This window comes from Nannospalax galili, unplaced genomic scaffold (assembly GCF_000622305.1).
Source record: "Nannospalax galili isolate Female #2095 unplaced genomic scaffold, S.galili_v1.0 scaffold1046, whole genome shotgun sequence".
NCBI classification, from domain to species: domain Eukaryota; kingdom Metazoa; phylum Chordata; class Mammalia; order Rodentia; family Spalacidae; genus Nannospalax; species Nannospalax galili.
Window position 1 is genome coordinate 753,117 of NW_008354526.1, and position 15,951 is coordinate 769,067.

The 15,951-nt window shown below is 43.9% G+C and overlaps 1 protein-coding gene across 1 annotated transcript in view; it reads right to left on the reverse strand.

The window, feature by feature from the left end:
* LOC103748952 (serotransferrin) overlaps nt 1-15,951 on the reverse strand; it is a 58,394-nt gene that overhangs the window by 25,620 nt on the left and 16,823 nt on the right. The window contains exons 10-17 of the mRNA XM_029555302.1: nt 14,867-14,957; nt 14,254-14,286; nt 12,189-12,344; nt 10,683-10,812; nt 7,997-8,061; nt 6,462-6,646; nt 4,936-5,125; nt 2,589-2,620 (exon numbers count right to left, since the gene is read on the reverse strand). Of these exons, the coding sequence (XP_029411162.1) occupies nt 2,589-2,620; nt 4,936-5,125; nt 6,462-6,646; nt 7,997-8,061; nt 10,683-10,812; nt 12,189-12,344; nt 14,254-14,286; nt 14,867-14,957 (882 nt within the window). The remainder of the gene's footprint in view (nt 1-2,588; nt 2,621-4,935; nt 5,126-6,461; nt 6,647-7,996; nt 8,062-10,682; nt 10,813-12,188; nt 12,345-14,253; nt 14,287-14,866; nt 14,958-15,951) is intronic.

The window sequence follows — 15,951 nt, forward strand, 5'->3', positions numbered from 1 at the left end:
GATCCTCGCTGTCAGCAGTACCAGCTACCACCCTTCTCTACCCAGGAGCTGCCAGCAGAAAAAGACTTCACTGACTTTCATCTAAGTGGATTCAAACAGCTAACTAACTATTCAGTTACATTTTCAGCAGCAAGCCTCCCCAGTCTTTTCCTATAGAGTGAGGAAAAGCCCAAAACTGTGTTAATTTCTCTTTATCCACCTTTGTATAACAACAATTACATCCCAGGAGCTGTCAGCAGAGAAAGATCTTCTTCCCCCTACTGACAGAGACCGAACCTGCACTGGATGCTGGAGACGTTGCCATGACAACACGCTGTACTGACTCCGCCCTTGGCTGAAGACAAGCTGAACTGAGCAGTGACATTTGTAACTGGTAGCCAGGAGTTTCTCCAACAGCAGATGAACTTTCTTGCCAGAAGTTATGCTTCACAATAAAAGAACATTGGACTTGATAGCTGTTAAACATGGGACTATATGATATTGGGAAAGATACTGTTTCTTTGTATATGAATCAGATGTTGTTGAAACCAATGTTAACACCCTCAAAACTTTGTAATCTATTGGCTTGTTTTGCATGGCCCCTATCCCTTATTGCTCTCTGATAGTACTGTGTATTATTGCTGTTTCACTGTTTTTCAAGGTCTCCTTGCTGACTGTTACTGCCATTTGCTAAAATCACCACAGGAAACAGGTCATGGTCAGTTATCAAACTTTGGATTTTCCCGAGATGAAATGAGTTGGTTCTTAGGGCTGGCGATGACACTTTTTTCATATTTTAATCAAAGAGGGGGCGATGTTGGGGTTCTCTATTATGCAAAGTAGAAGTCTCTTCACTTCCGGATAGCTCACGAGCTCGGAAACCATGTGCTGCAGATTCCTTTTCATAGCAGAGTGCCTTCCTGGCATCCTCCCTGACTCTTCTTTTAAAGTGCTAGGCACAAATACATGCCCTCCTGCACAGGAGCTACCAGGATTTCAATGAGGCACTGTCTGATAGCCTGATAGAAGCCCACCGCCCTATGTAAATGAGGCATCCTAAAAGTACCTATCAGCTAAGACTTCTTCTGCTGTCTCTACACTATAAATAGTCCTAGTTTTACCCCAATAAAGTTGGAGCTGGAGCTGGAGCTGAATCACTGAGATCTGAGCTGAGTCACTTGTCTTGAGCTGTAACACTAAATCCTGTGATCCAGTCTCCCCGGGGGACGCTATTCCTCCGTCACTGACTCGCGGACACCCTGGCTTTTGCCATCCCTCGTACGCTTCCCGTGTGGTCCAAGTGGCCAGTGGACCTCACATCCTGAGGAAGGTATATGGGTGAAATAGGGACAGGATCGACTGAGTAGACCTCAGTAGCGGAGGAGCTTTCACTGCCCAGGAGTGCGCGCTGGGACCCTGAGAGCCCAGCGCGTGCTCGCCTATATGGCTCCATCACAGTTGATCTCCCAGGATCCATCACAGTTGATCTCCCAGCTCCTACAGATGCAGCCTCAGCAAAGGCTGCTTCAGTTTGTAGATACTTTGCTATCGCAAGTGAAGTCTAGATGACCCTGCATCCATTCCACCTAGGCCAGCAGGGGAACACTTTCCCTGGTTGCCTAACAAAGGGACTGCTGTGACATGTTAAAGAGGCATGACTATGATCACGGAAACACAAAATTTCTTTTGCTTATGAGATGTGCTATGATTGATCCAGATCCCCCGTCTCTGGCTGTATAAGCAGGTTGGCCAGGCTTAATGAGTCATCTGGGAGATACTGTCCTGTGCTGCCTTCCCTGGTATTGTAACATTAAGCCAAATGAAAAACTTCTCTTAAGTAGTCTTTTCTTGCCTGCTTTTACTAGTTTGGGTTGAGCTGGAAACACAAAAGAAAAAAAAAACGTAGAGGAAAGCATCAGCAGTGGCAGAGGCAGAGGCAGCAGAGTGGCTGTGGCTATAACCAGTGCGCTGAGTCAGCAGGCCAGGCTGCAAAAGCGGCAAGGCAGCCAGGTAAGTGCTTGACAGCTGAAGAAGCAGCAGCTGAGCAGTTGGAGAGAGTGGCCAGGGCAGGACCCTGAGGGATAATGAGAAGTAGAGAGGACAGACAGCCAATGCTTAAGAGGAACAGAAGGCTATCAAGAACCAAAGAAAGGGCCCTGGCCTCTGAAGGAATTCCAGAGAGCTGGCACTTCTGTACACACATGCGCGCGTGCACACACACACACACACACACACCATATAGATTTGATTCTATTAGAATAACTGAGCAGATCTCTCTTTGAACTGGACCCAGGAGCCGTGTCTGGCCCCACACAGAGCTGTGGGGAAAGACTTCCTGAATCTTGAACTCATAAGGAAAGGTTCATTTGCAGATGTATTTAGTCAGATTGTATGAAGAAGTCATTCTAGTGGAAATACTTCGAAAACAACGGAGTTTTTGAAATATTAAAGTCAACAATTTTTATTTTTTTTTACTGTATGCATGAGAGAGAGGTGTGAAGATGGACATGGTTGATATTAAACCCTCAGGCCAGTGCTAGGCCAAGGGAAGTCCATGGGTCACTTGAGTGTCCATCTCCAATGCAGTGGCAGCCCACTCTTGTATTTTAACCTTTGTGGAATGTACAGGCATCCAGGAGTCCTGTGGAGAAAAGAGACATAGGGACATTCAGAAAATTCTTATATTTATGGACTGTTGAGTGAATGGACAGTTAATCATAACATAAATGGTACTGAGACTGGTTGCTCTGCTGTTCTGATGTGTGCTGTGGCCCTTTCTTCCAGTGTCCATCTCCACTTTTTCCACACAGCTCCCGTGTTTCCCACTGGGAGGGTCACACACCAAGGCTATAAAAAACTTTAACATGGCTTTCCTGCCCTATGGCATCCCCCTACTTTGTTTTTGAGGGTGGGTTTCTACACCAGAATTCATGTACCTGAAAGTCGCCCAGGAAGACTTCCCTGAGCTTTATAGGCAGGTGAGGAACTGGCGTAGCAAAAAGGACCTAGCAACTTCAAGCTGGGGCTAGGGATGGGGTGGAAGACAGCAAAGCAGACTGTCTCCTTGTGCAGGACATAGGTCAAATAAGTATTAGCTTGGTATTTGCAACAATGGGCCTAGACAAGCACATTACTTATGTGTGGCAACTTTTTAAACATTGTTATGTGCATGCATGTTCAAGTGTGCATATGTTACAGCATGCATGTGGATGGAGGTCACAGGACAGTTTTCAGGAGTCAGTTCTCTCCTTTCAAATTGGCTCCAGGGATCAAACTCAGGTCAGGTGTATGTGGCAAGTGCTTTTATCCACTGAGCTATCTTGCATGTGTGGCAACTTTGAAAGTGCAGTCTCCCTGAGCCAGCACAGAGTCTCTCAGTATCTCCAAGACAAGCATCTTAAATTAGGAGCAAGAATCACCTGCAGACTACAGCTGAAGGATAACCACCCACACCACCTGCAGACGACTACAGCTGAAGGATAACCACCCACACCACCTGCAGACTACAGCTGAAGGATAACCACCCACACCACCTGCAGACTACAGCTGAAGGATAACCACCCCACACCACATGCTACTCTCTCACATCTTCCAAATGCTTTCAAATGATTCTGTGATTCCCAAAATAGGCTGCAAGAGTGTATTTCATTCTATTCTAATTCTTGAAATCTGGCATTGCAGATGAGGAAATCAGCTGGCAATTTTATTGTTGGCCAGAACCCAACATTGTTGAGCTCTCTATAACAGAGCTATCTGAAGAATATGCTCTTTGTGACCAATACTGAGCACTAAAATTGTAGCTGGATAAGACTGAGGAAATTATTTCTTAACTTAATCCAGTTGAAATTTTTTTTCATGTTTAACAATCTTTAATTCAAATGCAAAAGTCCAATACAAGCCATTGGTAGGGTTTGAGATTTGTTCTTTTAAAAACAAAGCAACAGTGGTAATGCAACAAAATAATCTTACTACTTTTCAAGCTTTCAAAGTAGGGCCGAAGATCCATTTATCCAAACCCACTTTCTCTCACTACCAATAGTTTACACTCATTCCATAATCTTAATACATGTTCCTGAATGAAGATGTACAGTTCAGCTTTGCTTACATAACCATTTAAAAAATACTTAGCACCAGCTTGCTTCCTATAATGCCAAACACATCCTAACTACTTCACCAGGTTTGTACTTCTTTTTGAAGAAAGCAACACTTAGCCTCTAGATGTATTTCCCAGAAAGGGCATATGCCTTTCAAAGGCCTGGATACTCTCGTACTTTCAACGTGGAAGCTAGCCTGATGTGCATAAGCATGAATGGCAAAGTTGAAGATCAGTATTTCAACTATTTTACTATTTATTCAAAGCACAGTAAAAAAAAATTGGTATACTTCAGAAATTCAGTGGCACAAGGTGCACTGCCACTAACTTGAGGAACATTATACAGTTAAAGAAAAGTAAATAAAAAGAAAAAAAAATTAGCCTGTTTTGAACATTGCATTACATAATTTTACCTGCTGAAACAGACCATTTACAAATATCAGGTCAATAAACTGCTAACATCCATAAAAAGGTAGCTTTCTTACTAAAATGCAAGAATTTTAAAATGGTATATAAACAAGAAAAGACAAAAACAATAATCCAGTTAAATTTATATTAAATAGACACATCTTACTAGTGGTTATCATATTGGACAAGGAAATAAATAATGTTTTTAAAAACCTGGTCCCTTTTTCAGTTTCTTAGACATTAGATGGGATTCTGCCTGTTCACTACCTTAGTGCCCTAGGCCTGTGCCCCCCTACCTGTGTGTGCATATAGGCTAACTTGCACATGCTGGGCTTTATCTTGGCCATGTAGCCATTTCCTGAGGGCTACCCTTGACTTTTCTCTTATAACCATCTCCCAGAACCCATCACTCTATTTTGTTTGCCATCTCTCCATGCTGTTCACATTCTACTCACGTGAGGTTGAGCATTTTCTTGTGTTTCCAACAGCCTGGACATAATTCATTCCTAAGTATTTTTCATATGTGATATCATCTGGAAGTTTAACCAAACATTTGGTGTCATCTCTGAACAGAAGGTCCTTGGTGGTAGACCGGAACAAACAGAATTGGCTAGTGCAGTCAGATGCTTGAGTTCCGAATTGAGTCTGTCAAAAGGACAGAAAGTAAATGAGGATCTATGCCCCTCAGTAGGAGGCTGAAAGCTCCAAGCCAGCCCTGCAAGTGAAACGAAGCTACAGAGCATGCCTCAGGAACTTTCCACCTCCCTCATCTGCTGTTTACCCACTTGAAGCCCCAACCACATGCTTCCAAGATGCCCAAATGTCCTCTGTAGGATCCCTTGTCCTGTTTCCCGCCTAGAAATCCCTCGCTCTCACCTACTTCCACCATCCCCTATTCTGTCCCATTTCATCACCTTAGAGGCTGTTTATAGGAAGCAAGAGGACAATAACATGTCCCTTCCAGTGTTACTGCCCCAAGAGACAAAATAAGAATTCAGCCGGGTGTGGCACATGCCTTTAATCCCAGCACTCAGGAGGCAGACAGATCTCTGAGACTGATTGTCAGCCTCTTCTACATAGTGAGTTCCAGGCCAGCTGGGACTGCAGGGAAAAAAAAAAAAAAAAAAACAAAAAAAAATATATATGAATTCAATATTGAAACCAGTATGAAACTTTGTTAGCTAATATAAGATTGTTTTAACTGGTGGGGAACCAATGGGTAGGAAACCTGAGGGGAAGGTGATATTTGTGTATAGGGGGGCCTCTGGGATTAAAATTCTCCCTGCCCCTTCAAAGGCTGGCCCTGACAGAGTTGCTCTCCCTAGAGAGCATGCTCTCTGAAAACAGGAGTCCTGTGTTTTCCAGACTGTTAAGAGCACTGCTCAATCAGCTGAAGAGTGAGAAACAGAAATCACTCTCATTCCCCAAGACTAGTATGGAGGATGCTGGGAAACCTCATTCAATCTTCTTCATTTTCAGAAAGGACAGACTTGAGGACAAGGGAATCCCTGGGCCCACCAAGGTCAAGGGGAGCAAGAAGGCAGATTCTGGGTCCTGAGGGCTCATGAGTCAGTGGCAACTTGTCTTTAGGGACCAGGAGTTATATAGAAGCAGAGCCAGACCTGAGGGATCCAGCCCCATAATGCATAGCCAGCACTCTGTAAACACTTCCCACACACCCACATCTCGGACGCCTTTTGGGTTCTCATATTGACTGAGAAACAGGTGTATATTACTATTTCCATTTTATACGTGAGGAAACTAAGACATGGAAGGATTAAGCCAGATACCTAAAATGACACAGATAGGAAGGCACCCAGCTGAGATTTGAACTCAGATATTCTGGCCCACAGTTCCTGGACTCCTAATTCTAGTTTTCAGAAAGAAACTGCTAGAGTACAAGTTTCACTTAATTCTGAATGTTTCCAAATAACCTGGACCCACTAGGAATCAATGGTGGAAGCCCCTGGCTGATCCATACCTGCTGGTTAAGCAACACCTTGCGAACACACGCTGACTTCTCTTTCCGTGAAACCACAGCATGATTTGGAGCTCGGGCCAGGTAGCAGCTCTTATACTCAGTCACAGCCTTCCTGGTACCATCAGGGCACAGCAGCTGAAAGTCTCCCTCCTTCAGATTGTTAGCCCATGCATCATTGTTGTTTCCTGGGTAGGGAGGAAAGTGGATCAATTCCCAAGCACTGAGGTGGAGAGAGAGGGAAAAGGTGGGAGGGAAGAGAGAAAAGAAGGGAGGGAAATTAAATCAACTGGGTCTAGTCCTGCCGGGCAGGGAGTTATTATAGGAACAAGGTTCTCTATGCAGAAACAGAAGATGTGAGAAGAGGGCAGAACTGAGAGAAAGACCGAGTGTTGGATTTATAATACCCACGGAGTTTGCAATGTCAGTATTCTCTGCATAAACGTGACAGCTTGCAAATACAGATACCGGACTAGATGAGAGGACAGGCTTCCTATCTAAACATGTTTAGGAGGTAAGGATTTTGGAGTCTTTACAAAGAGTAGGTGAGTGAAAGCCTAGAAATGAGAGACCTACTCCGATAAGCACAAAAGAGAAATCAGAGGTGACAAGGAATCAATATGAGGACAGCATTCCGGTGGCAGGAAAGGAAACTTTTAAAGGAAGATAGTGACTCATACAAGGGAAGAAAAAAGCCAGTCAGTCCCGTATTCCTTCAAATAAATTCCTAGCAGCTGATGTGTGCTGTGTGCTCTCCTAGGGACTGGGAATATAAAGAGGAGGGAAAAGAGCCCGGTGACTGTCTGTGGTCAAAGTGCACACAGATACGGTTGTGTAATTGAAATAACAATATGGACAGAGGATTCTGTGGCAGAATGGCAGGTTCCAGCTGGGAAGGCTTCTCAGAGAAGCTGGTGCTGAGCCAGCTGAACTAGTTCATCCTACATCAGTTGTCCAGGAAAGCTGAGTAACAGTTAGGGGATATGAGAGATGGCAGAGAAGTAATTAACAGCCTGGACTGCAGTGGTTCGCTAGCCCTGAGTGACACTGAGGGCACAGCGTGTGCATCTTTATCAATATTCACGGTAATTTTCTCAGCCTGGCGGTTCCTTCTACATTCATTAATTAGCATTCTGTCCTCAGGAGAAACTTTCCCTTCATTTATCTAACCAGGATCGCCTCGTGGACACTTATTTATTCTGTGGGTCGTTATCCTTTATTGCTACTGTTTGAAATTCCCAGACTTGGCATTGGGAGGTCCTTCACATTGGTTCCTGTGTGTTTCGACGTGTCTCATCCCTCTCTGAACATATCAGTGAGAGTGGGCCACCAGGTATTTGTCCCAACCTTGGAATTACCTTTTCCCAGGAATTATGGGTTCCTTTTCTGCAGATTGGTTGCCTCTCTCTTCACCAAACCCACAAATTGAGGGTTAAAGCTTTGGAGCCTGACAGTGCCTATGCTACTTCTGAGAAGACATCCCTGAATCCCACCCGGGGACCCAGATGCTATAGGGACAGAGGAGCAAGCACACGTACCACCAGTGTTTTGTAGGACAGTCTGGTGTTTCACAAAGGCCACGTCTCCTTTCTCAACAAGACACCTAAAGCGTTCCAAATGTTGGGGAGGAAAATACAGGAGGTCAGGTTGACACGTGTCATTCAGAGGGTACCTCATAGCTCCAGGCTGGCCACCAGATGTCAGCAAGTGCTACAGCCATTCTGTCACTAAGCGGCCCACGGAATAAAGAAAACAAAAGGCTCCAAGCTGGTGTGCAGTTCCACAATCTCAGGTCCACTTGTGACATCATAATTTTTTTCTTTGGGTTTGTGTGTGTGATGTACATGTTCATGTGGTTGTGGGCACAGGTGTATGCCTCTGTGCCTGACGTTTTATGTGTGTTGTAAGGATGCAAACTCAAGTCCTCATGTTTGTATGACAGGCACTGTACCGACAGCCATCTCCTCCCCCTTACATCATAATGCTTGGTTCAGCTTCTCCAAGAGTTTCTGTCCTTCTCCAGTGTGGCCACGAGGAGCAGAGAATTAGTTTCTCCGTGAGGTGATATCTCCTCCATCATATGAAATGTGAATGAAAAATTCCATCCCTTTTTCTTGAAAGATGCAAATGTCTGTGCATCATTTTATTTTTTTGAGACAAGGTCTCCCTGTAGCCCCAGCTGGCCTGGAACTCTCTATGTAGACCAGGCTGGCCTTGATCTCACAAAGTTCCATCTGCCTCTGCCTCCCAAGTGTTGGAATTAAAGGTGTGCACCACCACACCCAGTTTCTATGCAACATTTTTGAGAGACTGAAACCCCATCACAAATTTCAATTTGTGGTATCTTAAAAAAAATGCTTTTTGTTTCATTAATTATTATATTTTAATTATTTGTGTATGGGTATGTCTATGCATGGATTTCTGTGTGGGTTTGTGCATGTGAGTGCAGTGCCAGTGTTACAGGCAGCTATAAGCCACTGAATGCAGATGCTGGGAATCGAACTCAGGTCCTCTAGAAGAACACTATGCTCTCTTAACTGCTTAGCCATCTCCCCAGCCCCTCAATCTGTGGTTATCTTTAATTCATTTTAAAAATAATTTTAAGATTCAGGGAGCATGGAGAGCATTTATGTTTTGTTTGGAGTTACTTGGTTTTCTTCTCTTTGTCTTATTCCTTTATCCCTCTTTCTGTTTTCTTTTGAGAAAGTGTAGCAGAGCCTGGTATATAGGCTCTTCTTGACTCTGCTAAGGCTCTGAGCCACTAGGAGCCTCAGCTAGAACTTGAATCTGGTTCTGCTGTTTTCACTGCTCTCAGTTAGTGCTTCAGTATCTACTCCTGATACAGGCAAATCAGATTCTCAAGCAGCAATTGGCTCAGTCCTTTTCCCACTTGCTTCAAGGAAGATAACTGCCTCTTCCTACAGCTGTCCAAAAGTTTTGTGGGCAGGAGCTGACATGGTAAAGTGACTGTGCTTTCTTTCTAGTTAAGAGTGTTGGTTTGGGAGCTGGAGAGATGGCTCAGTGGTTAAGAACACTGGCTGCTCTTACAAAGGACCTGGATTTGATTCCAGGCACCCACACGGCGGCTAACAACCTTCTATACTCCAGTTCCAGAGGAATCTGACACCCTCTTCTGACCCCCTCCAGCATTGCACAACACGGGTACACTTACATGCATGTAGGCAATACACTCATAAATGAAAATAAAATAAAATATTTTTAAAGAGTATTGGTTTGATATGTTGCTCATCACAGCTAAATTTTATGACATTTTGGAAAATGAAGCTTTCTGACCATATTTCTGTAAGCAAACTTTAAGCTGTTTCTCTTGGCCTGTAATTCTCAAATGTGACCACCAGAAAAGAGACAAGGAAACGGTCTAATGGTGGGAGTGCATTTTACATCCCCCAAATTCTGAGTCCCTGTGAAAACAATGCACTTTATTTTGTACAATCAGAAATGCATGCAGTGTGATTCATACTCACTCTCACAAGCTTGGTTCTAACTAAAAACTGAGATGACCTTTGTTTTTCACATTGTGACTGGGAAGTGCAATTACAATATCATCATTTGAAGCTCATGGATTCATGAGATGCCATTTAACAGAAGGCCCAAAGAAGACAGAATAGCTAAACCACGATAACCTAGCAGGGTACATAGGTAGCTATGTAAAAACAATAGACATTCTGTGAAATACAATTGTAGAAAGGAATTTAAAATGTGTATACACTTAACTATTCTTTACTTCTAGGTGAGTATGGTTCTTGGTTACCAGGGGAAAGCTCAGGCCAAACTCCCGATTCAGAATTTAATCAACTATAGTAAGGTATCATTGCTTTGGCACTAGAAACATTCAGTGCTGTCCTACGCATTGTAGTGGGTTTAGCTGCTCCAGCCCCTTAGATGCTGGAGGCAGCCCTCTACCAACATCACCATAATCAAAAACATCTCTAGACATTGTCAATGTTCTCTAGAAGGCAAATTGCCCTTAGTTTGAGAATTGCTAAGCGATATCATGTATCGGTCTTGTTGTCTGACAGCTGGGTATGTTAGAGCCTGGATGTTCCTTCACATATAGCTCTAGATTTCATCTTGGAATCTCTCACCCTAATACAGGCAGTACTTAGTGGACACTAACATATAAAGACCTTCACCTCAGTTCCTAAAAGGAATCTGGCCAAGGCTAAGGCATTATCATATTTATGTTAGGATTGAAAGACTCACCTGAAAGCCCCTGTGTAGCCATAATATCCCTCTTTGTTGTTCTGAGCACATTTGACTGGGCCCATACACAGCTCACAGAGACTGGAATTCTTCTCATACCCAGGAGCACAGCCTTGACTGAAAAATTCATCTGGACAGAAGGACAAGAAGATGTTAGCTCTTGATGAGTCAATACTGGTGGCTTATTAACACCTGACTGGCTAGGAAATAATCCACTCTGCAACCTGCCATCCACCAACCCAGAACTGCCAGGCTACAGGTTTTGAAAGACTTATTCAGGGTGGAGGGGATCCCTTTGTGCACCATCATGGTACCATCTTCAGTCTAAAGAAAGAACAGGTGGAATTTCTGATCATGTGCAACTTGTTTTCTGAGTTCCCCTCCCCTGCCATTCTCTAGAAGAACTTCGCTACATCTCCAAGCTCAAGGAAAGGGTAGGGAATTTTCCTTGCCCTGTATCTGCTTGTCAATGGCTGTGAAAGCACTAGGAGGTTCTGGAGAGCAGAGGTCAGGAGAGCAAAGGTTGGGAGCCCAACCTTTCTGCCAGTGGCCCCAGGTGTCCCAGTGGCCCCACTTCATTATTCCTGATGGACCAAAGCATCTTGGTGCAGAAATGTGTTCTTGTCTCTAACCCCTACATATGCAGGGTTCGTAGGGCTCATAATCAGGTTTTACAAGGACTTGCCCATATTTGGAGTTTATCAGAAAGGGAGACTTCAGGAAGAAAATTTAAAGCAAAACCATGGTCAAACATTTTTTTTTGGAGTCTTCTGCCTAGAAATTTAAGGAGGTAGAAATAAACTCCAACTGGTGTTATTCAGAGATCGCAGGGAAAACTAAAGGATCCTAGGAGCTGGACAGGAACTCAGTGAGATTACCAACACCTTAAGACACCCAGGGATCACTCACATATCACAGAACCCTGTGGTGGGATCACTTGGTGTCTACACAATGCCCATTTCCTTTTGTTTCTCAGTAAGAAAAGTGTGTTTAACTTCAGGTATGAACATGCTTAAATGAAAGAGTACAGGTAGGTATGACAATGCACCTAAGTTCTGAGCAATGGAAGGTTGTCGAAAGTTGGTTAGATTCCGGAAAGTTCCCTTTATAAAGCTGACCACAGTGGGGTAAACTTCTGTTTGCTCCAACTCCTGCCTGGGTCATGGTGACTGTAAGGTGCCTTTGAACATGGACGTCCTAAGATGGGATTAGTGGGGCAGAAAGAAGGAAGACACCCTTGAGACCTTACCAGCCATGGACTGCCCACCTCTGGTCTTTTCCATGAAAGAGAAAGTAAATATATATTCACTTAAGCCATTATGTGAAATGGAGTTAAACCATCCTGACTCCATTCTGCAGTTCCCCAGCCCTCCTAACCCTTTTTGGTATTTCCTTCCACTTTTACCAAACTTCCCTTCTATGGAACCAGAGCATCCTCTCCCCACTCCCTTTCCTAGGACCCTTCCACATAGCCCTTGCCACAGCTCCTTCCCCAGATTCGCTCACCAAATCTGCAGTGGTTGATCTTGCTGTAGAGCAGGCCCATGGGGATGTTCCAGCCAGCAGTTCTGTCTACTGCAGTATGGCAGGACTTCTTTCCTTTCAGGTTGTTCCAGTTGATGTCGGGATTTGATTTCTTCACCACTGCCACCGCATAATATCCTACAAGAAAGATGCCAGAAAAGGAGTATTAGTACCTCTGGGACCTCCAGAGTATCTGCTTCAAATCAAAGCCTCTCCCTAGGCCAGCAAGTGTGTCCTAACTAGTCATTGTGTCATGAAAGGCACTCTACAACATCTGACTGTGGTGAAGAACAAGGTGCTCTATCAAGAAGACATTTAGCTGAACTTCAAAAACAAAATACTAAGATCACATGGTACCCCATAATTATGTACAATTTTTATGTAGCAATTTAAAAATACCAGGCTGGGGAGATAACTTAGTTGGTAAAGTGCTTGCTATGTAAGCATGATAACTTGAGTTCTATCCTCAGAACTCATGTAAAAGAAAAAAAAGCCAGGTATGATGGAGTGTGTGTGGCATGTGTTTATAATCCCAGCACTGGGGAGATGGTGACAGACAGACACACTTGGGGTTCCCTGGCCAGCCAGCTTAGCCTACTAAGCAAACTCCAGGCCAATGGAAAGGTCATGTCTCAAAAAACAAGGTGGAAAGCTGGGTGTAGTACTTTAATCCCAGTACTTGAGCGACAGAGGCAGACAGATGTCTGTGAAATCAAAGCCAGCCTGGTCTACATAGTGAGCTCCAGGCCATCTGGGGCTACAGCGAGACCCTGTCTCAAAAAACCAAAACCAAAACAAAACAACCAAAAAAGTGGATGGCTCCTGAGAAATGCCACCTAAGGTTGACTTCTGGCCTCTTCACACACATGCACATGTACCCACATACATACATGCACACACACAAAAATAATTAGAAAAAATACTAATACATTATCTTTAGGGAAATGACTCTATGCAACCCTTACTTGCATGTATAAAGTTATTGAAGTTAAAACCAACAATTCGCTTCCAAAGTATTATGTCAGAGAAATGGCTACAGAATAGCCAGTGTGACTGGTATTTAATAAATGAACATACATTGGGGCTAATCAGACCAGGCATTTCCTGATAAGGAGAATATAGTTCTATAGCAGAGTAAACACGCAAAATGGAAAATATTAAGAGCCAGTCAGTTTCCATTGTCAGCAGCAAACACATGTAGGTCTTTTAATGGAGACTGGAACATCAACCTGTAATTCACTTTTCCATTTTAACTAATTCAGAATAGTCTTTCCAACAGAAAACAATCCTTCATGGAATAAGAATGGCTCTTCCTAGATCTGCCAAAGAGCCTGGCTCCGTGAGTGATAGAGAAAGGCTGGGAGGTTGTGTTCAGCTGCAGGGACAAGGGCAGACTCCGCACACTGATGGTTTTCTGAAATACAGCCAGCAAAAGGCTAAGCCCAGGAGCTCAGTGCTCACCTTGGTGTTAAGACTTAATGACCTGCTTTTGTGCCATATTTTCAGATCTGCTCCTAGTCAGGGCCTTGGTGAAAGCCAGGTGGGCTTGGGTTCCTGGGCCCACTAGCTGGGAGGTCAGGCAATTTCATGCTCCTAGACAAGGGCCCTTTTCAGACTTTCTACTCAGCCCTGTAAGACACACATGAGCAAGGTTCCTTGACCAGTACTAACTCTCCTCTACAACTCTGCAGGCCTCATAATCCAAAGTGGTGGGAAGCAACAGGAAGGGCCTGAATTTGTTTCCCAAATGTGTGATCCTAGACAATTCATCAATTCTGAGCCCTTGCATCCCTTTATGCATCCTTCCAGGAAGACAATACCTACATTATAAGATGACGTTAAGAAAGCCTATGTAGAAGTCACGGCAGGTATAAAGACACAGCCTTCAATACCAATTAATACCCTTTCATGATGCTTTTGCATTCTAAAATTGAATCTCTTCCATTGTCTTATCTACTTGTAATTTGAATTTTAAGCTTACCTAACCACTTCTCCCAATCAATAAGAATTTACCTTTCAATGCCCAAGGTTAACAGTTTCAACTTACCTTCCTCTGCTGGTTTATCGCAATCAGAGCTTTCTGAAGAAAAGAAAATGAAGAAAGCATTAAATATGTGTGTGTAGACTGGAAAATCATGACTCTCCTCATGAAGCAACTAAGAATAAAAAGAATCAGATGAAACTACACATGCCATTGATGGCCAACAAGGCCAGACTCTCTGAAGTTCTAGATACAAGTTCATCCAGCTGCTGCCACTAGGAATGACACTCACACTGTGAATCTCAAGTGACTTGCTTGGTGTGCACCAACCCCACTGTGGGGTGCTGACTGAATATATTTAAATCCCTGCAACAAGGAATCAGGAAAAACATGAGTTCTGGAAATTTCAAGGTTTGCCAGAAATCCCAGCTGTCCTCTGCAACAGGATTCCCTTTTGCACTGTTCCAGGAACTTCACAGCATAGAGACAGAGGGTACTATAACTCTCATCCTATAAGAGAACTGGGGAGAGTCTACATGAGGGAGTCCCAGAGCCTGGGAAGGAGCTCGATAAGTGAGAGTTTCATGGCAGCAGTGGGATAAATTGGGCTATGATTTCTCCATCTCCTGTCTCCATGGCCCAGAAGGAAGAAGGCACAGAGACATTCTTTGACATTTACCATAGTTCTCTGCCAGGACAGGCACCAGACCACAATGGCCTGCTATGTAGACATGTCCTCCATCCAAGCTCATGGCATCAGCTTCTCCATTCTGCAAAGATACAGCAAGTCATAGCCAGTGGAGAGATGCTATTTCCTATCCCAACTTCTAGCCGTTTCCTTGAATGATCTTTCCCAGCACAAATTATGAAGCCAGGGCAGCAGAACTTGTTGACACAGCAACACCGCCCCCGCCCCGCCCCCCCCCACCAAAGATCAGTCAGGCACACCCAACTAGAAAATAAAACATGCTCATGTTCATCCATCCATCATGAATCAGAGCCCACTCTAGGTGCCTGGAAAAGCGTACTCAAGAACAAAGACTCAAATTCAGTCTCTCATCTTCTAAGACAGATATTTTTATAATTCCTTTTTTTAACACAAGAGTTTTCAAGCCAGAAGCTATGTCTAGCAATGGTGTACTCTTGGCGGGGCCCTTGCTCCCCCTCCTAGCCTCCTAAGCTAGTTTTATTTTAGTTCTTGGACTACATACTGAGTTCTAGGGCAGCCTGACCTAAAGTGAGACCCTGTCTCATAAAACCAAAAACCCAAACAAAACAAAAACTTTAAATGCTTCCTAATAGAAAGTGGTTAAATAAATGGAAAAGAGTTATCGACCTTTAAATATCACGGATTTCTTTTTCTCATTTTGAAAATGATTTCTTTTATGCTAATTTTTATGGATGTGTGTGTCTGTGTGAATAAATGCTACATGTTTATGGGTGTCCCTGGTGGTCAGAAAAGGGCTTCAGATACTCTGGAGCTAGAGTTACAGGGAGTTGTGAGCCATCTAATATGTGTGCTGGAAATTGAACTGGGGTCCTCTACAAGAGCAGCAAGTGCTCCTAACCACTGAACCATCTTTCCAGCCCAGATTTCTTTTTCTTTAAAGTTGTAAGTATGGGGCTGGGCATGGTGGTGCATGCCTTTATCCTAGCACTTTAATCCCAGCACTTGGAAGGCAGGGACAGGTGGGTCTCTATGAGTTCCAAGCCAGCCTGGTCTACATAGTGAGTTCCAGGTCAGCCAGGGCTACATAGTGAGAC